General features: G+C 45.2%; 2 protein-coding genes and 1 long non-coding RNA gene across 4 annotated transcripts; 2 read left to right on the top strand and 1 right to left on the bottom strand.

Annotated features, from left to right (window-relative positions):
- Positions 1–256: 256 nt before the first annotated feature.
- Positions 257–10,767, top strand: PSMC6 (proteasome 26S subunit, ATPase 6; the record flags this gene model as incomplete). Its single annotated transcript, XM_082283682.1, has 14 exons — positions 257–383; positions 1,138–1,217; positions 1,459–1,498; positions 1,861–1,913; positions 4,037–4,104; positions 4,505–4,619; positions 5,169–5,256; positions 5,736–5,797; positions 5,879–6,002; positions 6,131–6,192; positions 7,168–7,288; positions 7,379–7,459; positions 9,660–9,731; positions 10,272–10,767. 14 exons carry the CDS (start codon positions 257–259, stop codon positions 10,388–10,390), a joined length of 1,212 nt encoding a protein of 403 aa, XP_082139808.1. The 3' UTR covers positions 10,391–10,767.
- LOC309574235 lies at positions 10,250–16,427 on the bottom strand. Of its 2 annotated transcripts, XR_014226501.1 has the most exons (4): positions 14,112–16,427; positions 12,629–12,905; positions 11,790–11,885; positions 10,250–10,382 (listed from the first exon to the last, which is right to left on the bottom strand). It is a non-coding gene; the product is annotated as an uncharacterized lncRNA (long non-coding RNA). The 2 variants fall into 2 exon arrangements; XR_014226502.1 differs by lacking the exon at positions 11,790–11,885 and having other exon boundaries at positions 10,253–10,382.
- Positions 13,223–27,818, top strand: STYX (serine/threonine/tyrosine interacting protein). Its single transcript, XM_082283683.1, has 11 exons — positions 13,223–13,485; positions 22,305–22,337; positions 23,152–23,205; positions 23,921–24,018; positions 24,437–24,497; positions 25,261–25,297; positions 25,801–25,840; positions 25,923–25,973; positions 26,448–26,520; positions 27,032–27,125; positions 27,313–27,818. Exons 1-11 carry the CDS (start codon positions 13,429–13,431, stop codon positions 27,384–27,386), a joined length of 672 nt encoding a protein of 223 aa, XP_082139809.1. The 5' UTR covers positions 13,223–13,428; the 3' UTR covers positions 27,387–27,818.

The following is a 27,818-nucleotide window of genomic DNA, read 5'->3' as shown; positions in this document are numbered from 1 at the left end:
CCTGGCAGTGTCCAAGGCCAGGCTGGACACTGGGGCTTAGAGCAGCCTGGGACAGCGGGAGGTGTGGTGGAAGGGGGTGGAACGAGGTATCTTTAAGCTCCCCTCCAAGGCACAGCCCGCGCCTATCGCAGCTGATGGTCCCGCCGCGCGCGGCCCCTCACGACAGCAGCCGCGTGTCGCGACAGGCCGCTGTCCTCCGCGGCGGCAGGGGGCGCTGCGCGGCGCTGAGGGCCGGGCGGGAGCGCCCCCCGCCGCCATGGCCCTTCCCGGCATTCCCTATGAGCGGCGGCTGCTCGTCATGGCGGACCCCAGAGACAAGGCGCTGCAGGACTACCGCAAGAAGCTGCTGGAGCACAAGGAGATCGACGGCCGCCTCAAGGAGTGTGAGCGCGGGCACGGCGGGCGGTGAGGGGATCGGGGGTGGGCGCCGCTGAGCGTCCCGCGGAGCCCCGGGAGAGAGCGCGGCGGCCGCGGCTCGGCCCGCGCTTCGTCATGGGCCTGGTCGGGCCCCGGGGAGCGAGGGGTGGACGGCGGTGGGTGCTTCCAGCGGAAGGGCTGGGTCCCGGTCCGCTTGGAAGGGCTCCGGAGCGTCACAGAATCATTTAGGCTTAAGATCATCGAGAACAATCTGGGACTGTCACCGCCTTGTCAATAGACCAGAGCACTGAGTGTCACGTCCAGCCATTGCTTGGACACCTCCAGGGATGGGGAGTCCACCACTGCCATCAGCAGCCCTTCCCCAGTGACTGACCACCCTTTCCATGAAGAAATTTTCCCTAATGTCCGGTCTAAATCTCCCCGGTACATCTTGAGGCCGTTTCCACTTGTCCTGTCCCTTTTTCCTGCGAGCAGAGCCCAAACCTCTGGCTGCACCCATGGAGTTGTGCAGAGCCAGAAGGTTCCCCCGAGCCTCCTTTTCTCCAGGCTGAGCCCCCTTATCTGTCTCAGCTGCTCCTGCTGCTCCAGCCCCTTCCCCAGCTCCATTCCCTTCTCCACACTCGCACAAGGGTCACTTGCTGCGTTTGCTGGTGTCCCACAGTCTTGCTTTTCCTGTGCTTTGCTGCTAGAAAAGGGTCAGGCCCCGTGTTCTTGTGGGGTTGAAAGTTACCAAAATCCTGTGTTTCTGTCCTTTTCTAGTAAGGGAACAGCTGAAAGAGCTCACCAAGCAGTATGAGAAGTCAGAAAATGATCTCAAGGCCTTGCAGAGCGTTGGGCAGGTATGTGAGAGAAACGAGGTGTTGGCATCCTGTGCTGCTTGTTGACAGTGAATCTGCCTGGAAGTAACCTTTAAATCCATTTTTGGCATCAAGAAAGAGAAAGTGGGGACAGTCCAGGTAAAACAAACAGGGACCTTGACATCAGGAACTGAGTGTTTGGGTTAGGGAGGTTTTCTCTGTGTGTCTGAGCTCTGCAACGTTAATTTCTCTCTAGGCTAATGCTGGATTTGCTCTTTTGCAGATTGTTGGCGAGGTTCTTAAACAGCTGACAGAGGAGAAATGTAAGTATGCTGAACTGTTACATTCTCTGAGATTGTGAAAATCATGGAATCATGGGATGGTTTGGGTTGGAAGAGACCTTAAAGCCCATCTCATTCCAACCCCTGCCATGGGCAGGGACACCTTCTACTCTCCCAGGCTGCTCCAAGCCTTGTCCAGCTTGGCATGGAACACTTCCAGGGATGGGGCAGTCATAAAATAATAAGCTTTTGAGGTTTAAATCTTGTTAAAGTTATGGAGAAGTAAAGAATTAAAATATTGGTGATCAGATTATTGGCAGAAAAGCATTCTGGATAGGTCAGAAACACCACTCAGAGGGTGAATTGAGTAAATTTGGGTTTTTCCTCTAATTTTCTCTCTCCAGTCATTGTGAAGGCAACAAATGGACCAAGATACGTGGTTGGCTGTCGCCGTCAGGTGAATTGATCTGTGTGAATATTTATTAAAATTGTTTTTAGTCTGGAGTATTAGCATTGCATTTCATCCACTGGGTCCTTGGTGGGGTGAGGTGTTTCCTGCTCCCCTCTCCCTTTGTGGGTGGTGGTAGTGTAACTTCCTCCTGGAGACAAAACAGTCCACAGCATTCTTGGGACCTTGCATGTGTTTTATTCTTTTGATTGAGTCAAAACTCTGTCCTTCTGCCTGATTTTGGACTCTCTGAAAATGGATTGTTATGAAAATTGATAATTGTATAATGTCTCTGTTGCTGTGCTGTGACTGTTGCTGTCATAGTGCTGAACTTTAGATTTAATATTATTTCAGTATATTTCATAATCATGGAACAGTTTGGGTTGGAAGGGAGCTTAAAGCCCATCCCATTCCACCTCTGCCATGGGCAGGGACACCTTCCACTCTCCCAGGTTGCTCCAAGCCCCAATGTCCAACCTGGCTTTGGACACTTCCAGGGATCCAGGGGCAGCCCCAGCTTCTCTGGGCACCCTGTGCCAGGGCTTCACCACCCTCACAGGGCAGAATTCCCAGTTCCCAATATCCCATCTAACCCTACTCTCTGTCTGTTTGAAGCCATTATTTTTATCCATATCTGTATTTTTTTTTTTCTCTTTTTGGAGAGAAACAGATGTTCATTACAGAATTTTGAGACATAAGTAAACTTAATTCCACTGTGGGGCATGTGAGGTAATCTTGATGTTCTGTGTTGAAACAGAGGTGAATCCTAAGGAATAGGTTGTCCTTGGATGAACCTGGCATTGCAGCACTTTGGAGTTTATTCTTCACTAAAAACACTCTTTTATCTTAAAAGATCCTTGATTTGCTACCAGAGGCTCAAAAAAAAAAAAATACCCCTGATTGTTTTCAAAATGTCAAAATATCAAAGACAAACAATTTCTCCCGGACTAGAAGGACGAGTTTTTGATCAAAGCCCTCGTGGCTGAGCTGCTGCTGCTCAGGAGGGAGGAGAGCAAGGCTGTTTAACTGGGAGCAAAATTACTTCCCTTTCTCAAGTGCATTAGCTAAGAAGGTCAAGTGGTTTCTCTTTGTTTTCTTCTCACTGCAGTATAGCTTAAATCTGTTGGGCAGAGTTGAATCTGAGAGAATTCCAAGCTGTTACAAAGTTCTTTGGATAAGGGAGCTGGAAAGAGGCCTTAGTAGTGACCCAGTAAGGGAAGAGGGACTGCTCGATCCCAAACCCTGCCAGAGGGTCAAGAACCCACGTGGCAAGGGACCTTATAAATCCCCCAGCAGGGGCAATGGGAAGCTTCCAGGAATCCTGGAAAAGGGTTGTTGAAATCCTTGTTGTGCAGATGCCATGTCCCAGAATCCCAGAATGGTTTGTGTTGGAAGGGACCTTAAAAGCACATCCAGTTCCACCCCCTGCCATGGGCAGGGACACCTTCCACTGTCCCAGGCTGCTCCAAGCCCTGTCCAAACTATCCTGGGACACTTCCAGGGATCTAGGGGCAGCCACAGCTTCTCTGGGCACCCTGTGCCAGGGCCCCACCACCCTCACAGCCAGGAATTCCTTCCCAATATCCCATCCAGCATGGGCTGTGTCCTTGTCCTTAAAGCTCAGGAGAAATTAGTTTTTGAAAGACAAGGTGAGAAACTCTTTTAATTCCAACAGGGTTTAGCAGGGTGTACTAGAATGTGTTTAAAAATCCCATAAAAATGGAATAAGCAGACAAAAACTGCTGAGGCAGGAGAGGAGGCATCCGAGGTGAAAGAGAATAATCAAACAGCTGACTTCAAAGGTAGGAAGTAATGACACAGGAAAATGTGCAACTTTTTGTGAGGATTGTTCAGTTATTCTGAAACAGCTGTTTCTGTGTGGAGCAGAGGGGAGGATTAGATCCCGCTGATCCACTCAGATGGACAGCAGTAAAATTAATGATGGACTAGAAAATAATCTTTATTTTAAAAGTGGTGGAGGTGAGTTAATGACTGCTTGGTGTGTCACACAGTAGCCTTGTTTTAACTTGTGTGGGATGCAGCAAGGAGTGCAAACTCCAGTGAACCTCTTGGCTAAAATGAGGGATTGTGTTGGAGTGGGGTTCTAACAGAATTCCTTTTTTTGGGGCTAGCTTGACAAGAGTAAGCTGAAGCCAGGGACAAGAGTTGCTCTGGACATGACCACTCTGACTATTATGAGGTAGGATTCTGCTCTTCTCATCATAAAAAGGGGGGAAAACATTACACAAAGCTTGGAATAATCAGTTCTGTAATATTTTGTAAACATTTTCTGCAAAGCAATGCTTAAATAAGGACAGTTATTTTGAGGGAAGAGTAGTGTGTCTATTTTATATGATTTTAAAAGTAATTGGATGTCCTTTAGAAAAATAACTATGGTATTTTCAGCCATTTTTTAAGCTGTGTTTTAAAACTTCAAAAAGTTTGCTAGGTTTGGGGTTTTTCCTGGTTTTCTTCAGCACGTAAGGTGGGAAGAGAAGAAATAATTTTCATATTGCTGTAGAACTGATGGAAATAACTTTATAAATTTACCAATGTGTCTGCACAGTGAAAAACATCTCCTCTTAACTCTTGTTTTCCAGATACTTGCCCAGGGAAGTGGATCCACTGGTTTATAACATGTCTCATGAAGACCCAGGAGATGTTTCCTATTCCGAGATCGGAGGGTTGTCGGAACAAATCCGGGAGTTACGGGAGGTACCCAGTGCCTCAAACCCCCCACCAGACACTGATAAATGCTCTGAGTGAAGCTTTTCAGGGCAAAACCACCTTTTTGATGTTTGTCCTACACTACCATCAGGCTGTTCAAGGATCCTCTCAGATTAGTGCTTTCCATGCTTCATTTAAAGTGCTTGGATTGGGACTAAAATGAAGATAATCCTATAGTGAAGAGGATTTAAAGGATCTGAGACCCTTTAGCTGTGGAAATGCCATGAAGTCAAGTGGGAGGGCCAGCAAAACAGACTGGAATATTGCTCAAAAACTACCAGAATTGTTTTGGGGAGTGGAATTAAGATAGTAGGGATGTGATTTGAGCAGAGAGAATTGAGAGGAACCAGCCATTGCAGAGCCAGGGCAGGGGTGTGGATTGATCCATAGGATCTCTGACATTTTCTTACTTAACTGTTCCTCACACAAAAATGCTGCCAATAAATAAAAATGCAGATACATGAAAAACAGGCTGGCAGGTGCACTATTAACTGTTTTAAACCACAGAGTCTCAGTTTGTTCTCTGTTCCTTCACAGGTCATTGAACTGCCACTTACAAACCCAGAATTATTCCAGCGTGTGGGAATCATCCCTCCAAAAGGCTGCCTGCTCTACGGCCCCCCTGGTGAGTCTCAGCAAAGGGGAACCAGTGGCTGGTTGTGGCTTTCAGACTGTGGCAAGAGCTTGCTTTATTTCTCCTTTTCTCCCTTTCCGTTCTGTTTTTTCCTTCTCTCTTCCCTCTCTCTTCCCTCTCTCTTCCCTCTCTCTTCCCTCTCTCTTCCCTCTCTCTTCCCTCTCTCTTCCCTCTCTCTTCCCTCTCTCTTCCCTCTCTCTTCCCTCTCTCTTCCCTCTCTCTTCCCTCTCTCTTCCCTCTCTCTTCCCTCTCTCTTCCCTCTCTCTTCCCTCTCTCTTCCCTCTCTCTTCCCTCTCTCCTCTCTGTTTTCTTTCCCCTTTTCCCCTTTTCCCCTTTTCCCCTTTTCCCCTTTTCCCCTTTTCCCCTTTTCCCCTTTTCCCCCTTTGCCTTTCTTTTTTCCCTCTTTCCCAAGTCACTGGCAGGCAGTGTTGAGCTAGTAATCAAACAGCTTCAATCTCTTGTCTGTCCAGGTACAGGAAAAACCCTTTTGGCCAGAGCAGTTGCCAGCCAGCTGGATTGCAACTTCCTCAAGGTGTGTAATGGCAGTGCCCTCACACACATAGGGTCTGTTTGCTCTCCAGCCTCCTCATCCATGTCCTCTGTGCTTCCCAAGGTGGTGTCGAGTTCCATAGTGGACAAATACATCGGCGAGAGTGCTCGGCTGATCCGAGAGATGTTCAATTATGCCAGAGATCATCAGCCCTGCATCATTTTCATGGATGAGATCGATGCTATTGGTAAGGCTCGTGGTTTGGGGGTGTGGCTGGGCTCTCCTTTTAAGGCTGAAATCAGCTATAAAGCCAATTCCCCCCTGTTTAAGAGGCAAAAAGGCAAATACCTGAACTGATGATTTGGTGTGCTGCAGGTGGGCGCCGCTTTTCCGAAGGCACATCAGCTGACAGAGAAATTCAGAGGACTCTGATGGAGGTGAGTGTCCAGTTCCTGCCTGTGTCCTGAACAGCCACGTTAAATATAATACAGCTGTGAATTGTTACCTGGTTTCTGGATTGGCAGAATGCTTTCTGGGTTCATAATCTTAAACTAGAAGTGAACTAAGTGCTGCTTTTACAAAAGGCAGCTGCACATCCTGATAACTCAGCCATGAGTTCAATGTGGATATTAATTGAATCTTATAAACTGCTGTAATTATTCGGGATATTTTCCTTTGCTTACTGCTGCTTCCTGCATCTTTGAAGGTTGGAGGGCCCCCTTTCTAACCCTTTTAGTCCCAAAGACTCTTGTCTGTAACAGTTTTGGAGTGTTAGAGTTGGCTTTTCAAAGCTAGGAGGAGCAGTTGTATTTCTTTGTTTCTGAGTTAATTGCTTTGGTAAACTGGGTCGTGTGATGAGAATATTAAAACCACTGGTGACAGTTAGGAATTCTGAAGCTAATGGGAACCTTCCTTGGCCTGTGTTTGCAAACAGTTTGCCTGGTTCAAAAGAATGTGTCTGCCTTCCACAGAGAATGAAATCACTGTGATCAAAGTGCTTTGAGTGCTCACAATGAAACGCCTTCCTGTGTGTGGATTAGTATTCCAGAGGCTGTTCTTCAAGTCTAATTGGAATGTCCTGGCCTTGGTGCACTACAGTCCAAATGTGTCAGGCAGCCATTGGCTCCTTTAGTCCTTGCAGTGTTTTCTTTGCCTCATTGTTTTAGTCAAGTGTTTCATGTTTGAGCTCAGCTTTTCTCAATGTCCTTTTCTCTGGGCAAAGCATTTTCAGTGTCTCTCTTCAGCTCTTCATTGCTTGGAATGGAATATTCAGGGAGCTTGAGCCCTTGTAGGATTTTTTTTTTTTACTTATATTCAGAGCTTTTCATCTTGGTGAAAATACTTAGGCAGGAAAACAAATCAGACTGTGAAGGTTTGGGGTTGTTTGACACCAAAGTTCTTTTTCCTGTTAGTTGTTGAATCAGATGGATGGATTTGACACTCTGCACAGAGTTAAAATGATCATGGCTACAAACAGACCTGACACCTTGGATCCTGCCCTGCTGCGGCCCGGAAGGCTGGATAGAAAAATCCGTGAGTTTCTGCTTCCCAGTGGCTGAAAGGAGGATATATCCCATGGGAATTCTGGGTTTCTGCTTTTATTGAAGCTATAATTCTTTCTAGATATCGATCTACCAAATGAGCAAGCCAGATTAGATATTTTGAAGATTCACGCAGGTCCTATCACTAAACATGGTGAAATAGGTAAGTAGGGAGTTAACCTGGATGTCATTCCTACTGCTGTTTGTAAAAGTGGGAAGAGAATGAGTTGTTACAGTGATTCTGACTGTATTCCCACATTTACACTCTTTGTTGTGCCCACACAACTTCCCCTCTTGGAATTCTACTTCTTTTATTTTTTAATGCATCGTGATTGAACTGTTGTTAAGTCTTTGAAAAGGAAAACAGAATATAAACCCTTGGAGCACAGCTGGAAACTGGAAAATCAACGTGGTTCTCATCAGACAGTTTCCTGTTTCTAAAGGAACAGCTTTTAGTGCAAGTAGGGAGTGTTTTCATTCACCCCTCAATGAAAGAAATACTGTTAATGAAGAAGTCTGAAAGCAACAATCTTTAGAAGTCAGGGAGAAACCTTGGGAGTTTGGAGATGGCATAAGGAAAATTGTTGTCTGGGTGTGGTGTGGATTGTTCTCTCAGGAACATAAGGGGAGAATAAGAAGATAAAATGGGGAAGGTTTATTTAAGGACTGTGTTACTCTGAGCTGCCCACAGTCCTGCTTTCACAGTGACTCCTCACGGCTTTCCTGGAGGAAACTGGGGCTGGGATTTGCTTTTAAAGCAGTGCTGGCTGCCTGGGAGTGCAGCAGTGCCCCAGGGCCCTGTGCCACCCCCACCCCCTCTGTGCTGACAGCAGCGATTCCTGCAGCCCCTGGAGCTGATCCCGGTCACCATCTGGCTGCATCAACAGCTGCAGCTCAGCACAGGGAGAGCAGGAGCGAGCTGGGGGAGGGCCAGGGATGGGCATTGCTTTTCTTAGCAGCAGTGTTGGCTTAAACCTGCATGTGACTGCAGGCTAAGAGAGAGAAGGAGCTCCAAAGCAAATCATGAACCTGAGGTAAAGTTCTTGGAGAGAAACTTTTTACAAGGCATGGAGTGGCAGGAGAAGTGGCAGGACAAGGTAGCACCAGAGGACACTGTTAGATGGGATATTGAGAAGGAATTTTTGGCTGAGAGTGGTGGGGCCCTGGTTGCCCAGAGAAGCTGTGGCTGCCCCTGGATCCCTGGAAGTGTTCCAGGCCAGGTTGGACGGGGCTTGGAGCAAGTGGAGGGTGCCCTTGGCCATGGCAGGGGTTGGAAGGAGATGGTCTTGAAGATGCCTTCCAACCCAAACCATTGTGGGATTCTCCGATTCTACTTCATCCTGTTCTCATGTCTTTGGCACTGGAGTGGAGCAGGGAGGATCATTCCTTCTGCCATTCAGCAAGGTGAGGTGTCAGGTCCTTGCTAAATTCCTGAATGGGATGTGGAAAGACTGTGATACTCAGCTTTGATATCCCAAAAAGGCCAGGACTTAGCAGCAGGGTGAGGTGGGAGTTGCGTTAAAATCCAAAGGTAAGAACCTGCTCAGGTTCCAGCAAGAGATTCTCCTGCTTCAATCCTGGTGTCTGCTGAAAACCCTAAACTCACAAACCTTGCACTGTTCAACCTTGCTTAGTCCCATCACTTGGGTTTTTTTAACTTTCCAATTATGAAAAGAATTTTTATATGACATGGTACTACATGGAATTAAAATACAGCTGAAGAACTTCTCATCTTTAGGTGTTTTTGGATTCCTGAGATAAAAACATTCAGTTCAAATGTTTGGAATTTTATACAGAAGGGAAACTGAAAAGTTTTCCAGGGAGTTGATAATTTTAATAAGCAGCTTGCAAAAATCAGAACTTGCTGGAGGCTCAACAGACACAGTGGATTAGAAATTGATTCCCACTGAATTATAACCATGGCCACTCTTAGTAAATATGTGTGCATAAAATACCAGGCTGAATATATTAAGACAATTAAATGCCTTTCTTAGATGGAGTGTTGGAAGTAGAAAGGGACTGAGTTATGATCACTTGGAGATAAGTTTTCTGGGTTTTTACATCATTTAAATGATACGAACATTGCACTGATGGAGTTTTTGCACTTCATGTTGATTCTTGTAACCACAAGATGGTAACTTTGGGATTTAATTATATAACATGAGCTTCTGGCTGCCACACATTTCTGTTTTAATGGAAGGGCTGATACAGCTGATGATTCCAGTTAATTTATCAGCCCAGTGGGCAGCTCTCTGTTTGCACTGAAATCCAAGTGGCTGTTTGGTAGCTGGATATGTATTTCATTGGCATCCCTAATGGGAAAGGTGATTTATTCCTAACGGGCATTGGTGTTTTATGAACAGATTATGAAGCAATCGTGAAGCTTTCAGATGGCTTCAACGGAGCAGACTTGAGAAATGTCTGTACTGAAGCAGGTAATTCCTTAACTCTTCATTTGGATGTGCTAAATCTTGGGTAATGCTGAACCTTGGAGCTGTTCCTCTCTTGATTAAACCCAGGAGCTCATAAACATCCTGCTGGAACATTTCACTTGGGCTCATCTGAGCCAACCACTTGTTGGCTGATCATGATGTGTCCCACTGTCTCATTAGAACCAGTTACATTCCAGAAACAGTGATTGTACCCATTTTTCTCCTTTTTGCAGAGAGTTCAGGGCTCTTGGTACCTGTGTGCCTGGAGAGTGGATGTTACTTTATGCTTTTTTCACATGAAAATTTGTGCATTCGGGGTTTGCCTGCATGGGCAGGCTGAGTAACACACTAAATGCACACTCAGAGTTTAAACAAGTTTTCTTTTTAGTAATCCCCTAGTTCAGAAAGGTGAATTCCCTGCTGTTCCCAACATCCAAGACATGGGAAGGTCCACATGCAGACAGTGTAACCTGGATCTGTTTTCATTTGGATTTGAGTGAAACTTCATGTTCTGTCTTCACACTGTTAAATCCTCCCTCCCAGGGATGTTTGCCATCCGTGCCGATCATGACTTCGTAGTTCAGGAAGATTTCATGAAAGCTGTCAGGAAAGTGGCTGATTCCAAGAAGCTGGAGTCCAAGCTTGACTACAAACCTGTGTAAATTAACCATAGAATTTGTGATTGATTGTACACATCCTACGGGGTTAATGCATAAAAAAAAGAGAGAAATAATGTACCTCTTGATTATCATTGTAAAGTGTTTGTGTAGCATGTAGCTAGTAATTTTGGGAATGCTAGTTGCAAGTTGGCTACAGGAGTGTGTTTCTGTACAATTCTGAAATGCAATGTTCATTACAGCCCAGGCTCAGTCAAATGTGTGGAGATGTGTTGTTCCCTTAGCAATTATGGTGGGAATTTATAAACGTGCCTGAAGGGATTCACAAATAGAAGAAAGTCAGTTCATTTCTTGACTTTTTTGTATATCAGTAAATCTCATTTCCCCAAACAGTTTATGAATAAAACCTGTTTAAATCTGTTTATCCTGGTGGACTTTGTGTGTAGCTCTCATAGAGAGGTGAATTTTGTGTCTTCTGAGTTTGAGGAGCAACTTTTCTCTGGTGTAGGGATTGGAGTCCTGCTTCCTCCCATTCCAAACAGAGGCAGCGTGTCCCTTGGAGAGAGGAGGGACTGGCAGGGTCTGGACAACCCTTTCCATGAAGGAATTTCCCTAATATCCAATCCAAACCTCCCCTGGCCCAGCCTGAGGCTGTTCCCTCTCCTCCTGTCCCTGTTCCCTGGCAGCAGAGCCCGACCCCCCCGGCTGCCCCCTCCTGTCAGGGACTTGTGCAGAGCCACAAGGTCCCCCCTGAGCCTCCTTTGCTCCAGCCTGAGCCCCTTTCCCAGCTCCCTCAGCCGCTCCTGGGGCTCCAGCCCCTTCTCAGCTCCGTTCCCTTCCCTGGACACGCTCCAGCCCCTGCATGTCCTTTCCATGAGGGGCCCGGAGCTGCCCCCAGGACTGGAGGTGCCTCAGCAGTGCCAGCCCAGGGGACAGTCACTGCCCTGGTCCCATGGCCACACTGTGGCTGGTACAAGCCAGGAGCCTTTGGCCTTTTTGCCCACCTGGGCACATCCATTTGCTGCTGAATTCTGGGAATAGGATTTACCTGAGCTGGTGTTTAATTATTGCAAGAAGTAAACAAGGTGGTGGTGTTTTTTAAGGGCATCTGCTTTGTTTTCCAAGCAGTTCCACCCCGAGGGGTGCACACAGATCCACTGCACTGTGCAGCTCACCTGAATGTTGGACTGGAGTAGCAGTGCACTAAACCACTTCTGGCTGCTTCTAATTATCCTAATTGGATTACTCTGGGCATGCTCAGCTGACAGGCAAGTACATTAGATTAGCTCTTGACTTCAGGAAACACACAGCATCTCCCTGGTAATTTTAACAGCTGTAGTTTTGTTTCCTTTCCCATCACAGATAAAACAGGTAGTGGTAAGGTGTAGAACAGTTCAAACAGGACAGGCAACAATATTTCCCTGTTTATATGGCTGTTACAGACCTTTCTTCCTACTGTGGCTGTGTCAGGAGTGTAAAGATGCAAATCTCAGGTTTAGTTTTAACGCCCTTTTGAGTGCAGCTTGTACAGCCGGCATGCCTGGAACAATGAGAACATGAGATAAAAGTCCATTTCCGAGCACTACAGTGGTGTGAACAGCGAGCTGAGCCTTGGGCTGAGGGAGTGGTTGCTGAAACATGATTGTTGAAGGTTTCTCAAAGTTTTATTTAGTAAAAACAGCAGAAAGGTGCACTAGAAATAAAAACTGAGACTAAAATTCCAGGGCTAGTATTTCCAAAAGGAGACTTGCAATTTTATTTAAGCAACCAACCCATTAACTTTGCTTGCTTTGACTAAGCTTTCCTCAGAAATTCCCGTGACACCAGTGTAGGTTTTTAGTGCACCAAAAAGCACAGGAATGAAAATCTGCAGCTTAAGTGAAGTCTCATAGAATCATAAAATGGTTTGGGTTGGAAGGGAGCTTAAGGACCATCTCATTCCAACCCCGTGCCATGGGCAGGGACACCTTCCCCTATCCCAGGTTGCTCCAAGCCCCGTCCAGCCTGGCCTGGAACACTTCCAGGGATCCAGGGGCAGCCACAGCTTCTCTGGGCACCCTGTGCCAGGGCCTCAGCACCCTCCCAGGGCAGAATTCCCAGTTCCCAATCTCCCATCCAGCCCTGCCCTCTGGCAGTGGGAAGCCATTTCCCTGTGTCCTGTCTCTCTATGCCCTTGTCCAAAGTCCCTCTCCAGCTCTCTTGGAGTTATCAGAGCATGGGACCTCAAAAAGCAATAAAACAGGTTCTTGCCCCAGCACTGAGGTGTCTGAGGGCATCACTCACACAAAGAGGAGCTGATTGGAGATCCCAGAGTCATCCCAGGTTGGAAAACACCTCCGATATCATCGAGTCCAGCCTGTGACCAGTCCCCACCTCGTCACCCAACCCAGAGCACTGAGGCCACGTCCAGGCGTTCCCTTGGACCAGGGATGGGGACTCCACCGCCTCCCTGGGCAGTCCAGCGATGACCCGCTTGGCGTTGCCAGCTAAAACGTGGGGCAGCAGCGTCATTCCCATGGGCGATAGAGCCAAGATGGAAGCGGGCGTGTGAGAAGGAGCCCTGGGGAATGTCAGGGGACGGAGACAGGGAGCGTTAATGGCCGCGCCGTGCCTGGAGCGCGCCCGGCCTGAGGCGCTCCGAGCCGGGCCCTGGTCAGCGCTAACGGGCGAACCGCCCGTTACCGAAACTTTGGGGTGAATTACTCCGAATTTAGGGGTTGCGAGCGGGCTCATTAAACGAACCGGGGAGATACATGCCCGGGAGGAGACAGGAGAGCGCTAAGGGCGGAGCGGGGCGGAGCGGGGCGGGGGCTGGGGGAGCGGGCCCGGGGGTGGGCGGGAGGCTGGGAGGAGGAGGAGGAGGAGGAGGAGGAGAAAGAGGAGGGAAGAGGAGGAGGAGGAGGGAAGAAGAGGCGGCAGCAGCAGCAGCAGCATGGCGGCCGGGCGCGAGCGGCTGAGCGCGCCGCCGCCGCCTCCTCCTTCGCCGCCTCCATCTCCTGCCGCTCCCGAGCCGGAGCCCGCGGCCCCGCTGCCCAAATAGCCGCCCTGCCCCGGGTCCTGCCCCGCCCGGACAGCGCCCGGCCATGGAGCTCGCCAAGCCGGCCTTCCCCGCGCTGCCGCAGGCCAAAGAGGACTCTGAGGTGAGCGGGAGCTCCGGTCCCGGCCCCCCGCACACGCCCGGCCCCCCGCGCACGCCCGGCCCGCGGCCCCGCCGGGGCTTCCCCTCAGAGCCCTGCGGTGCCTCCCGCGCCCCTTCCCGCGGGGCTCCCGCTGGGATCCATCGCAGGCCGCGGGTCCGTGTCCCGCCCTGTGCTGGTGACACCCCCTGCGACCACGGACCGCATCCTCCCTCCCCGGTCGCTGCTGGGCTCTGCTCCCTCCATCGCCCTCGCAGACCCCCGGCCCTCCGGTATCTCCCGTCTCTGGTGCCTCCGGCCTGGAAGCCTCCCACTATCCCAGCTTGCTCCAAGCCCTGTCCAACATGGCCTTGAGCACTTCCAGGGTCGGGGCAGCCACAGCTTCTCTGGGCGATCTTGCCGCCCTCACATTTAGGGAACGGAGCACCTCCCGCTTCATCTCCTTTGGCTTTTGCCCACCCGTAGCAGCCCCCACTCTTTTTTGTATCCCCTTTTCTGCGTTCAGTGTGTCACAGGCTGCGTTATCCGCCCTTTCGCTCCCCCTGCGTGTCCCTCTGCCTTTGTAAGGCCACCGGCCGTGTCCCTGTGCCGCTGGCTGCCCCTGTGTGAGCAGCCCCAGCAGGGAGTACCTTCGTGTGCCTTCCGAGCACTCGGTGCCTTCCACCTCTCCGCTCCTCCACAAACAATCCTGCGCTCGGGTGAGTCCATCGGGGAGGTATTTTCACGGTGTTCCAGAGCCAGGACTTCCCTGCGGACGAGGACAGGTGGCAATGTGTGCTCAGACTGAGCCGTGCGGTGTCACAGGAGCCGGGTCAGCGCGGTGTCTGATTTCTGAACTTGGCTGAACTCCCCGGCGCTGACCCTGGACGCTGCTGATTCGTTTTTGTGTGTCACAAACAGCCGCGAGTGTCCCCCCCCCTTTGGTGGCCTCAAATATTTAATGCGAAATGTCACAGCCTGCGTGAGGGAAGCTGAGAGTGTCTGAGCTCTTCAGGCGTCTATAGATTGTCATGCATTTCTAAACATCAGCATTTATTTCTGTTTGAACAGCATTGCTCAATGCTGTTACGGTGGTAAATTACCCGAAAAATGGGAGTGACTCTTTTTGTTGTTTTTGTTGTCAGGATTTAATACCCCCGTCATTTCAGAGCTCTGGAGGTGTTAGAAGTCATTTAGTTGCTCTCACAAAGTTATAATCACTTTGTATCTCAACACAAATCATCTACCACCCTGTGAGGCTTATAATTTGTTTGTTTTAAAATATCTTTTCTTTCTGGGGAAACCAATTGTGTTATCCACAGTTTTGTCTGAGAATGGTTAACTAAATTAGCCTGGGTGGCTTTTCATCTAAAATGGGTAAGGAGGAATGTGGAGTTAAAGTAAAAATAAAAGCAGAGCTCACTGCCAGTCTAACAACTCTTAACTGATGAAAACTGAGATTATAATACAGTGTCTTTCAGAGTAGCTTTTATTTTTGGCTTTTTTTTGTGATCTGTCTCTAAATAATGTGATGTGTAGTGTGTTAAAACTTCACATAGTGGGGATTTTCAAGAACTGATTCTAAAAACTGTAAGAATTCCTTTCAGCATACTACTTTTGTGTCTGACTTGATCTAAATACAAGATCATGTAAATAAATTCCAAGCTCTGAATACAAGGTAATAAATAGCTGAAATGGAGGAAACAGAAAAGCGAAAGCCAGTGGTGAATGTTAAAGTTCTTGTGGAGGTAAATTGTTAAAAGCAAAGTGTGAGAGACTTAAGCCCAGTCCTTAAGACAGTGCTTTGGAGAAGCAAACTGAGGAAACTAAAGTCATTCTGCCCACAAAATGCAAATTTTCCTGGAAAGCAGAAGATCATCTCTTATCCATTGCAGCAAGGAGGCTCTTTAATGAGGAGTGATCCCTAATATTTCAGGAAGCTGATGATGGGTGGTTTAATGCTGGCTTGGCAGATTTTTTTCAAAATACTGGGAATGGGAGGAGGGAGAACTTGGGGAATCCCTGGCTGACTTCCTGCTGCTCAAAAGTGCAGCTTTGCCTCTTCTTTAACTCAATCCAGCTGCCACCCCCAGCTCCCTTCTCCCAGCTGACACTCGTAGCCATGTGACAGCTTTATTAATAATAATAATAATTAAAAATAAAGCCAAATCACTGGTTGGCTGCACAGCATCCCATTCCTTCCTGGCACATGCAAAAGTGTTGAGGGGAGAGAGCAGCCTGGATTGACTGGGGCAGGCTGCAGGGATGTGCTCTGGATAAATAGGTCACTTTTCCAGCCTGGATGTTGTTTGCCCTGTCCCTAATCCATATAGTGGTGTTAGGGATTGCTGGATTTTTAAACCTCTTGGCTGGTGGTACTTTTGGGAGCTTGGGAAATGCCAGAAAACCTGGAACTCCTCATTCTGGCAAAGCTTTGCTGGTTTATACTGGGAATGTCTGTGAACTGTGTGTTCTTTTATAGGCTGGTGATAGTGAATATCTCTGGTTTATGAGTAATAGTGATTATATGTGATGTGGAACCATTTCTAAGCTTAGATATTTATGGGTTTTTTCCTAAAATCAGCACATTTTCCAAGGTCAGGCCTCAAACTTTCTTAAATTTGAGAAGTTCTGTGTTACTGGGGGGAAAAATATGGCTAAAAACCCAGTAAAAAGGGTCAGATTAATAACAATTAATACATGTTGGCTTATTAGTACGGAGACATCTTAGTACTTCTGGAAAGAAGGTCAGTAAGGACTGGAATAATTGAAGGCATTTAATAGAAATTATTTTCCCATTAAATTTTAAACAAAAAAAGAACTAGGATATATATAATGAGAACGCAACAATAATTACCAGTTTATTTCTTTGTTAAAGCATATTTGCATGCAATCAGGCTGAGCAAGCCAAGTGTTCATGATGTATTTAGAATTTTTTTAGGACTCTCCATGGGTTTCGTAATTAAATTAGCAGCGTATTGACTAAGCAGACATATTTGCCTTTTTATTATGCATAAAAGCTGAGTTCTTTTTAGCACATGGGGATTTTTTTTAAGAAAAGAAATTTACATTTTTGACAGCTATATTTAGTCTGAAATGCTAATGTATTTCTGACTGCTTTTTTTAACTATGAAGTGATGCAGTCTGTCTAAAGGTGGAACAAATCTATCAAACTTTTTTTACTCTCACTTTTGATAGGAAACACAAATAACCCCCTTAAAACACAGCTTTTCCCTTCCTCTGCAGACTCTTTAAAATAAGTAGGAAGCCTGTATCATTAGAATTCTTTTACCTGCCCACGTAATAGAGCCCAAAAAATGGAGAACAAATGCTGTGTTGTGCTGGGAAATGTAAATCAGGTGACAGATTTTGATCACAACTCTGTGGGATACTATCAGACTGCTTTGCATAAATCAGAAAAGTGCTCTGTGGCAGCTGAAGTTGAGCAGTCTGTCAGCCCTGATTAACTTGTGCCTCCCATCCAGGGAAAGCCTGGTGGGATCCACACAGGCACAGCAGAGCAGTTTGTAGAATTTGGGAATTAAGGTGTGTTTGGGGATTTTTTATCTAAATGAGGATTGTCTCAGTATAGCCCAACTCATGAACTGACAAAAGGAGGGGTGTGAAAAAGGCCATTCTTGTACTGTTACAACCAGTTCTGATAATCCATATGAGTGTGGCACTCCTGGCACTTGGCTCTGTGCTTCCTGTAAGCTGAAGGATTCTGCCTCCCCTGCTTTATTTCCAATTTTATTGGAATAAAATCATATGAGAAGAGTTTTTATCAGTGCTGCTGATCCTGTGTGCTGATGGTGTTTAACCAGGTGTCTTTGGGACCAGTGTTAAAGAGTGGGGCAAATAAGAATTGTTCTGTTTCTACTTTCCATTTCTACTTTTCCTTTAGTTTTACCTTTTATCCTTTTCTGTGGCTTGTGTTTCTCTCTGCTAAAATAACTTTTCTTTCCCTGTTGTCCACTTCTTCCTTCCTCCGTGTGCTTTGTTGTTCCCACCTGCTGTTACTGCCCTTCTCCACCTTCCTGCTTTTGTATTCCTTTGTCTTTTCAATAGCAAAAATGTCTCTGGTGAGGCCTTCCCATTGTCTCAGTGCTCTTGACAAATACACAGAATTCCCTGTAAAACTGGTTCCATCCCTGTATTGTTTCCTGAGTGTGGTGGCCATGGGATGAAACAGCTGTGCAGGGGTGGGAATGTCACTTCACCCTTTCTCCAGCCTCTTTCAGCAGCCCTCAGCCACTTTTGGGGTAGCAGCACTGTCCAAACCTTCCCTAAGCTTGTTAGTACCATGCCCGTGCCTTGAGGGGACAAAAGGATTTGGTCTAATTTTGTAAATTTAATAGACTTGCACCAGGATTTCTGTGTGGGGAAAAATATATTTAAGCCACACTGGTCAGGCAGTTGCACTAAATGATAGCTATAGGTCCCTTCCAGCTGAAATAATACTATTTGTATAAAAACCCCCATATTTTTAATGTAACTGTCCAAGAGCACAAAGCATGACTGAAACTGAAGACACAACCTTTCACTCCATTCCTGTTTGTAGCTAATTTTGAGGCTCTTAAGTACCACGTTTCACGGTGATAGATGAGACAAGTTTCAGTGATACTCAAATATTTTCCTTGAATATTCTTTCAGTACCTCGTTTAGTTTGTCTGCTTTCTTATTAAAAGATGGCAACTGAGCGTGCTCTGCTACTGCTTTACTATTTCAAGTTTTCTTCTGCAGTTGTTCCATTTTACAAATTGATTTCGATTTTTGTGGGGGTCTTTAATGATAACATCCCTCTCCTCCACTTGGTTGGGCTGTATAAAATATGTAAAATGCTTTCAGACCCAAGGTGTGATCTCATTTCATCGTGTATATGACACTTAGGGCTGCCTGGGAATTAAGCATAAAGCCTTTGTGTCGAGGTCATTGTTGTGGGATCAGGACGCAGCCCCAGTCCAAGCTGCAGCCTGGGCAGGGGGATGACAGTGCTGCTGGCAGTTGATGTAATCCTGCCCTCTGAGTGCTCTCATACAGCACTGTCAGGCTGTAATTTTAATTTCCTGTGCAGTGGTTAAAGGCAGAGCCAGGAGATCGCTTGGCCGGAGCAGGTGCAGGAACGGGAGCAGGTCAGAGCCCGTGGCTGGCGCTGCCGTAACAGTTTCTGTTGCTGCAGCTTCCCAACTTGTGGGAGAACCTTGTAGCAGGTTTGGAGGAGAGACTTGGAGTGTTACAGCCTCACTAGACAGGGAAACAGCTTCAGGCAAGCGGGTTCTGACAGCCCTGGGTTTTTGAGGTGCACAATCCATCATGTGGGAGTCCTGCTGTGATGAATTGTGATGGGAAGAGAAATCTGTGTGGAGAGGAAAGCGATGCTATAAATCAACAGCGAAGGAGCTGTCTGGGAGTTGGGAAAGGGTTGGACACCTGGAGTGGTCAGGGAGGTTTTACTGGGAGCTGTGGGCAGCTTTTCCAAAGGATTTGAGTGATGGTCTGGGAAATAGGAGGAGTCATTGCAGGGGTGGGTGATGCTGAGCAGGTGAGAGGCAGCAGTGAAATCTAGAAAAGATTTCCTGATGTCTGATTCCTGAACTACTGATTCGATTTCTTTTCCTGGTGGTTTTTTCAGCGCCTCTGAGAGAGCTTCTCCCTTCACCTGGGCCAGCCTGTGGTTTACAGGCTTTACTAATTATAAGGCAGCAGGAGTTTAGCCATCATAACTGGGACTGCCTTTCAGCCAGAGCTGAGCTTTGACAAAGACTGGGGATGTCCCTTTTATGTGTGAAAATCAGATGGGTCTGCAGGCTTCAGCTCTCAGTGAGGGACCAGTTAAGCCACGTCACGTGGATCCATTTCAGTGCATTCCTTCTGGAGAGGCATATGCAGGTTGGGTGCTGTGTTTAAAAACCACACTCTCTGCTTTGGTACAGAGGCTCAATGTCAGGGCTGCTAAACTAATTAAAAAAAATCATAATATGATTTTTTTTAGATTAAGTCCTAGCCAAGGTCACTCTTACAGGAAAAAGCCCACATGTCACTTTTTGCCATTAAACTGTTCTAAGGAAGAACAGGTGGATCCCTGGCAAAATATGGACAAAATTACCCAAACTGTTGGCAGAGCTGCTCTTGGTGTAGTTTGGATATTGGATACCAAGAAGCTCTTTGTAGTGTGGACAAGTCTTACCTGTTAATTCATAGCTTCCATCTATTTCAGCTGGAGATGGGATGGGGAAGGGAGGGATTTGGAATGTGCTTTATTCCCCCTTCTGCTTGTTTAGGGAGATGTGTCAGAGGGGAGTGGCTCATCTTTAAAACTTTGGTGGTTTGGAGGTTATTTTTTGCACTTCCATCTCTTTAGTGTCTTGCAAATACTGATGTGTGAGACTTCCAGTGAGTTGTCGCTTGTTCTGGAGAACCTCCCAAATCCTTGGCAGCAAGGAATGCTGTTCTTCCCTCCACCTCTGGCATCACCCTTTGTTTTCTTAGCAAAATTCTTGCACTTGGTCTGATCAAAAGAGAAGCTTTCCGTTGTTATTTGTCTGCTGGGTGCTCCAGACAGTGTGGAAAACCTGGCTGATGAATGAATTCCTTAAGTGGAACCTGTGCTTGAGTTCACTCTCCATTAATAGATTGGGTTTTTTACATAACTTTGCATAACATTTGAATAATCTGGCATTGTTGGTTTGAAAAGCCTTGAAGGGCTGTCAGCAATCACCAAAATCACTCTTTCAGTAGTTTGTGTACTCATCTCAGATTAAATGTTTTCCTTAAACACTGTCTTTCAGAGAGTTATTTTGCAGACTAAATCCCATTGGAAACTGTATCTTTTTTGCTTCTTGAAGGGCACTGAAGACCAATGTCTGGGGCCTGTGGTGACATTTTGTTTCTTGTTCAGAACATCCGTGTGGTCTTTTGGGATTTGATTCCCTTTGGACTTGCATTGCTCAATTCTTACCCAGTTTACAGCTGTTGGGACTAAAAAATTCCTGCCTCTGATGCATTGGAAAGGAATATTTGCAATGTGGTGTTAAGCCAAAATAGTGATGAATTTGTGTTTTCATTGTGCTCCAGATTAAGACTTTTAAATTCTACAAACACAGTAATAAACCCACTGAAGTGCTTGTATATTCCTGGGGTGCAGCTTAAGCTTTTCAGAGTTTATTGCTCTTAGGGTTGGTTTTAAACTTGGACAAACCTGGGGGTTTCTGGCCTTTGGAGGAGTGAATGATGCTTTTGTGTACAGAGCAAGCCAGCAGGGTTGTGCTGAACCCTCTCAGGTCAGCCTTCAGAGGATACACTTCTGTAAATATCATCTTTTTGTCACAGCATTTCTCCTTTCAACTTCAGGAGTTTATTATTCCAGCTGGAACATGCAGAAGTAATTCAGCTACTTGTGTGTCTTCTGCAAAGCCCATTTCAGTGCATTTTATTTCCCTGTTTATGCTGCCACTTTAGGTGGTATCCAAAGGATTGTCTGGAGTGGCTTAATGTTTGTTTGCTTTCTTTTCCGGAATAACTTCCCTGATACTAAAATCCTTCCTAATCCCCCTACCAAGAGCTGGAAAATCCTCCCTGTGCACTGTGGGGGTGTCTGAGGGAAGCACAGGATTTTTATTGTGTCAGTAAAAAGAGGTTTAATGTGAAATTACTGCTACTGGGACAAGTGTAGGTGCTCAGGTGGACAGTGCTGCAATTTCCTGCTGTACTCCAGACCTCTCCTCCCAGCTGGAATATTTAAAGTTTAACTTCCCCATACTTCTGAGGACATCAGAACACAGGGGAAGTTTTTTCTTAGCTGCTGGTGTGTGTGTGAATCAAACAACAGAGTTATATAAATAAATGGATGCAGTCTATTGGATATATTTGACTAGTCCCTTTTTGTTAATTTTTTTTTTTTACCTCCAGATGGTAACTGGGATCTCAGCTCCAACTCCTTCATGTGTGAGGGTCAAGGAATGAGTAAGAGCCTGTTAATAGAGGCCAGTGGGAGTTGTAGGGAAGGAAAGACAGGAATAGTCTCTGCCTGAGCAGTTTTCTGTTCAGCTTTGGCAGAGCTGCAGAATGGAGCAAAGGATGGAAATGTTGATCCTGGCATTTGCTCTGGGCAGTTCTGGTGGTAAATGGACAGCTGGGAATGGGAGGTGAACCTTCCCAGTCCTGATGATCTGGGATTCTGTGGAAGGGGGTGTTGGGCTGTAAATGACCAGCAGGATCATGGACACAAGTGTTTATTTACAGTGTGAGGAGCCTTCCCAGTTTACTCTGGGGTGGGGAATAGTGGAGACTCGCTGTAATGGCTTGCTGTGGTCGTGGAGAGCACAGATTTCTGGAACTGTTCAAGCTGAATCCGGAATATTCCCAGTCAAAGTGCATTAGGTGAGGCAGTGTGGATTTTAAGGGAGTTACCTGCTCCACTTGTTATCTTCTGTTTTTTCAGTGGCTGCGGGAATGCACCAGCCAAAGGAATTCTTTTCCTTCTCTGACTAGTACAGGATGTTCTAAAGCTGTTTTCCTTTCTCTTTTTTCCCCCTTCTCACTTCAGAGGGAAGTTTCTAAGCAGAAAGCTGAGGTGTGGATGTACAGCTGATAAGGATCTTTTCCAGCCTTAAGGATTCTTTGTAGAATATCTGAGGTTTCTTCACATTAACTTGTGTTCCTTGCACTTGGGTGGTGCTGGCATCTGTGTGGAAAGGTGGCAGGGACGTGCCTGGTGTGCAGCAGGGAGCTTGTACAGAACGTAGAGGGTGGTTGTTCTCTATAAAATGCACGTACAGATCTCTGCCTGAATGTTTTTCTCTGTTGTATATATAATTATTTTTAATTTTTCTGGTTTTTTTAAGGATTGGACCTATCCCATGAGGAGAGAGATGCAGGTAGGACACTTTTATTTACTGTTTGAGGCAAAACCCATGGAGCATTTCATGAGGAGAAAAAAGAGTAGGTATCAAAATCAGTCTTTACCTGTAAAGTGTCAGGCAGCACCATGGCTGACAGAATTAATTAGTTAATTAAGGTGAGGATTTGCCAGCTTGGAATACAGGTGTGTTTGCATCTCTGCTGTGCTAAAACAGCAATCTCCCAAATATTACGTTTTTGTCTTTCTGAATGTTTTTAGATGATTACTAAAAATGTATCAGAGCTTTGCCTTCTGCCTTCAACTTGGGAGTGTTTTCCAGTAGGATGGACAATTAAAATTTTCCTACCATGGTGTCAGTCAAATCTTTGCTCAAGATAAGATCTACACACCTGCATATTTTTATTGTGGGGAGATGAATGGTTAAAAACTGATATTTTCCCACTGCTAGGCCAAAGCTAGAGAATTTCCCTGTGTGCATCTCTTTCCATGAGAGCAATTTGGAGTTAATTACAAGACAGGGTTATAAAGCAAGTTAAGAGTTCCCTTCACTTGATCTGGGGCTGGGTGAGATGCAGGAATCAACCTGGAACTCAGTCCAAATCAAGCACTTTGTTCCTGGTCCAAAACAAGATCTCCTGCACCAAGATCATGTTTCTTTTATCCTGCCAAACCATTTTTTTCCCCTTGTCCTGCTATAAATGACATTGATTACACATCTCAGTCATGTGTAAATTATTTGTGTCCATGGCTGTGGTCTGAGGTGAGTGAAATGTGGTATTTCAAATCATTTTGAGTTGGTATTAAATGTCTGTTTTTCTTCTGCCTCCTAGGAAATCTTACCTGGGTTATTTTTAGGCCCATATTCTTCAGCTATGAAAAGCAAGGTATGATTTTCAGAATATTCTCTCACAGGGAAGCTTTGCTGTGGTGATTTGATTTGTTACTGTGGAGATCTGCTCGAGTGTATCTATGGAGGTGTAAATTTGGTTGCAGTTCTGAACTGGAACGTGAAAAATGCCAGAGTGGAAGGAATATGTGGTGCATTTGTGGGATGGTCTGAGCTATTTGTATTAAAATTGAGTCTTAAATATAATTTTTCTTAGAAAATTTAAACCATTTGAGAGACTTTAGCAATTCCTATTTCCTTTGCTGAAGGGTTGCAATACAAAAAGAGCTGGCAACTCGCACACAGACGTTAAAACAAGGAAAATTAAATCTACAATAAAGTCAAACACTGCTAAGGCACAGCCTGGCTCTGCAGATTTGCCTCATGGTTTAAAGGATCTTCTTTTCATGGTCTGATTCTAGCAAGAATCCAGTGCTGGCTGCAAATTCCTCCCTCATGGAGGGAATTGCAATTTCAGGCAAAGTGAAAGGTGGGCAGAGACAAACAAATTCATTGAATGTCTTCCTTTTTTGTCATTGTTAGGAATTTTTTCTTTTTGAAATATGGCATTTTCACACTCTGAATTCTAGAAAACCAGCTCAGATTTTCCTTGATATAGCCCTAGTTTGTATCTAAGTATAGCTTTTCTTTTTATTACTGTGTAATAGACAAATCTGCTATTTAAAAAAGGTATTTTTTCTCTTTTTCCACAGCTACCTATACTCCAGAAACATGGAATAACCCATGTAATATGCATACGGCAAAACATTGAAGCAAATTTTATTAAACCAAACTTCCAACAGTTATTTAGGTGAGAAATGATCAAGATTCTTTTGTGTCTGTGTTCTTCCCAAGTATTTTCACGTTGTCAGAACTGTTTGAAAAACGTGCTGAGGTGCAGAAAGACTTTAAATCCAAACCATGAATTTTATTCATCCTGAACTCTGGCCGAGTCTGCAGATTAGAATTATCCAGAGTTTGCAGTAACTGTCTTCAGTGTTGGGTGATTTCTGAGAGGGGAAATCCATCAGGAGATGTTGGAGGAGGTTCCTCACTCCCTTGCTCACAGATTTGAAGTTCTGGAGTTTAGAGCAGGAATTAAAGCCAGGGGCTTGTGCTGGGTTCCTCCTGCAGGTGTGAGTGCAGGGCAGGGGTTGTAGCAGCTCTGTGTGTCCCAGTAGTAGCAACTCAGTGGTGTTGTGTACTCACAGGAACTGTTTTCATTGCAGGTATTTAGTCTTGGATATTGCAGATAATCCAGTGGAGAATATAATCCGATTTTTCCCTATGGTGAGTGTGTGGATTGGGAATGGAGTTGCCCAGGAGTTTTCTGAACTAACAGATACCAGTTTCACATTTAGGATACTCAGCCTGAGGCACCTGGAAGTGCTACCAGCTCTTGACCTTATTATTGATACTTTAATAAGTGTAATTAACTCCTTTTTATAAGTATGGAAACAGGTGGAGTTGTAAGAGCTGCTTCTTGTTATGGTATCAAAAAAAAAAAGAAATAAAATTTAAAAAGACTGGCACAAAACAGAGAGATTTGGTCATGGGGGAATTTTGGGGACCTTGACCTGGGGGAAATTTCTACTTGAGCCCAAGAGTATTTATGTTTCTTGTATCAAATTCTAAACCAAAATAGTAAGTAAGTTTTACAGTGTCTTAAAACATGTTTACAGCAGAGGAATTAAAAAGTAACTTGTAAATTAAACAGTGCCCATTACTAGAACAAACCCTTGGTTTGAGCTGTGGGTTTGTATCTTTAGTTTAGTTTAGTTTGCAGCTGAGCAAAAGCATTTTGTTCCTTCTTCCACTAAAAAACCCAGCGGTGCCTTCACACTGTATTTGCACTGACAGTTTTAGGAATAGTTTAAAGTACAAAAGAAATACAAATGTCCAGTTGGAGTGAGGTTTAAGTCTGCATAAAGGTGCTTTATTGTCACCGTAAATAAAGACTGATATAAAAATTATACCCAATTTAGGTGGTACTGCCACTTGCATTTAAAATAATCCGAAAGTTTGAGACTTAATTTTTTTTTTTTCTTTTCAGACTAAAGAATTTATTGATGGAAGTTTACAAAGTGGAGGTAAAACTCTATTAACTTTTCCTTCATTTATTAAAGTGTTGTTAAAACTTTAAAACTAACTTAGGGGTATGTAAATATGAGCTTTTCTTAATTTTGGGGGTTTCTTATGCTTGATTTGAACTATATTAGACAAATTCAGAGCAAAGTGTACTTTCCTTTTGCCTCTAACTGGAAAATGAACCTCTGGGGTTTGGGGTTTTTTCACTTGAAACACAACTGTGTTCTGTGCATGAAATTTCCTTGTCCCCTCTCTAATGTAGGAGCTGAAATCTGCACTGTGGTCATTCTGGCACTCAGAATCCTCCCTGCAGCAGGAATCCCAGTTCCTGTATCCCAGTGGACAGAGTGTAGTTAGAAATTCAGGCTGAAGGAAGACAAAACCTGTTTTTCTTGGATGTGCCTTGCTGCTGCCCAGTTCTTTGAAATGTGGTTTTTCCTTGTTATGGAGAATTTTATTCAATTTATACAAATATGGTTGATTTGGGTTTTTTTTCCCTTCTCAGGAAAAGTTCTTGTCCATGGAAACGCAGGGATTTCTAGAAGGTAGGAAATAATCCATCCTGATATCAATATTTTTAAACAATTGAAATCTAATTTACTAATTTTTATTTGGTTTTTTTTCCAGTGCTGCCTTAGTTATTGCATACATAATGGAAACATTTGGGGTGAAGTACAGGTAAGAAGAGGTATTCAGGTTTTAATTGAGGTGGTGTGAGGTGAATAATGATTTTGGAGGGAACAGAAACAGTTGTGTTTTCACTCAGTCTCAGCAGGTAACAACTGCCTTACCTAAGACTTTACCAGGGGCTGATTATTCCATTTCACTTCACTGCAGGTGTGTTTACATCCTTGTTTTTTTAAGAATTAGGCACCTGCTGCTGAGAGAAGCAAGGCACCAGCCTCCATCCATGGATAAAACCGTGGGAGAGGCCCCAGGGGCTGTTCCAAGCCTGTGTTGAACTGGAAAGTGAGCTGAGCGCTGGGGTGGGCAAACAGAATTGTACAGCTGCCTCTTCCTGCTTTGGGCAAGCAATTTCAGTTGTGCAGACCAGTTCTGGTCAGAGTTTAGGGGTTCTGTCGTTTTGAAAAACTGATAATCTGAAGGACAACTCCATTTTTCACTGAGGTGTTTTCTCCTTCTCTTTTTAAGGGATGCATTTACTTATGTCCAAGAAAGAAGATTCTGTATTAATCCTAATGCTGGATTTGTCCATCAACTTCAGGTGACTTTTTTTATTCCTAAACAGAACTGAAAAGCCATTTAATGACTCATCTTCCTGCCAAACAGACATTTCTACTTAGACTGAACATATACTACACAAATACCCTTCAAGGAAATGTCAGGAGCTGTAGTGAAGCTTTGGGAGGAAGATGAGTGGGCACCTCACTCACTTCCTTACACCTAAGCTTTGGACAAAGCAAATCCAGGAATGGAGGAGAAATAAAAATCCTGGTTTGTGCAGTGATTCAGAGGCTCTGAAATGTCTTGGTTGGTGCTGAGGGAGCTGCAAAGGGAATGTTGGTTGTTCCTTAAAGCCATTTCTTTAGTCATCCTTGAACTTCTCTTTTCCTCTGACTTTCCTGATGGTTTTTGTCATTCACCTCAAAGCAACAAAGAATCCTCCTCCTCCCAAATCTGTGCCTTACTGTGAGATGCTCTCTGAATTGGTCCTGCTCATCCTCACAAAGCTTTATGCCAAAGTAATTGCAATAAACATTTTTGGACCTTTCCAGGAATATGAAGCCATCTATCTAGCAAAATTAACCATCCAGATGATGTCACCTCTGCAGCTGGAGAGATCCCTCTCAGTCCCACCTGGCAGCACAGGTGAGAAGCTTCTCCTGCTGGGGGTGCCAGGTGATTTTTGCACTCCCCACGTAAACCTTTAGCAGCAGAACCCCAAACTCTTGGGAAGGGGGATTGGTTTTGGTGTGCAAGCCGAGTTTAAACTTCAATGTGAAGTGCTTAAATGTCCTGGTTTCCTGTGGCTGAAGTTGCCTCTTGCCTCCTGCAGGAAGTTTGAAGCGGATGCACGAGGAGGATGAAGACCTCGGCACCATGCAGGTGGCAGCAGCACAGAATGGGTGATGGCTGAGGACAAGCACTGGTTGTAGTGAGAATTCCTGCTGAGAAAGGTGAAGAAAACTAGGGAAAACAAAACAAGAATGAATGCAAAACAATGAACACACATAGCTTCTTTTCAATTACATGTTGCTTTCAGGTGTAAATCTGCCTCTGCAACACACTAAGCATCATTTTTAAGATGTTGGACTTCTTGAATGAATAGATGGCACTGATTGTTTTACTCCTTTTTTACACTTTACAGTTTTATTCTAAACCAAGATTTTTGGACTTGCAAAGAGGTATTATTGCAATAATGCACTTTTCATACTTGAAATTTCTTTATTTGTATGATATAAAGTTATTACTTTAAACAAAATGCAAGCGGGGGGATTTGTTTATAAAGTTATTTGTGTAATTTATAACAAGAGACTTTAGTAAAGAAAAAGTTTGCTAAAA

The sequence above is a fragment of the Coloeus monedula genome (genome assembly GCF_965178545.1).
Source record: "Coloeus monedula genome assembly, chromosome: 6".
NCBI classification, from domain to species: Eukaryota; Metazoa; Chordata; class Aves; order Passeriformes; family Corvidae; genus Coloeus; species Coloeus monedula.
The sequence above is the reverse complement of the archived record's forward strand: the minus strand, read 5'-3'. Positions and strand labels throughout refer to the sequence as shown.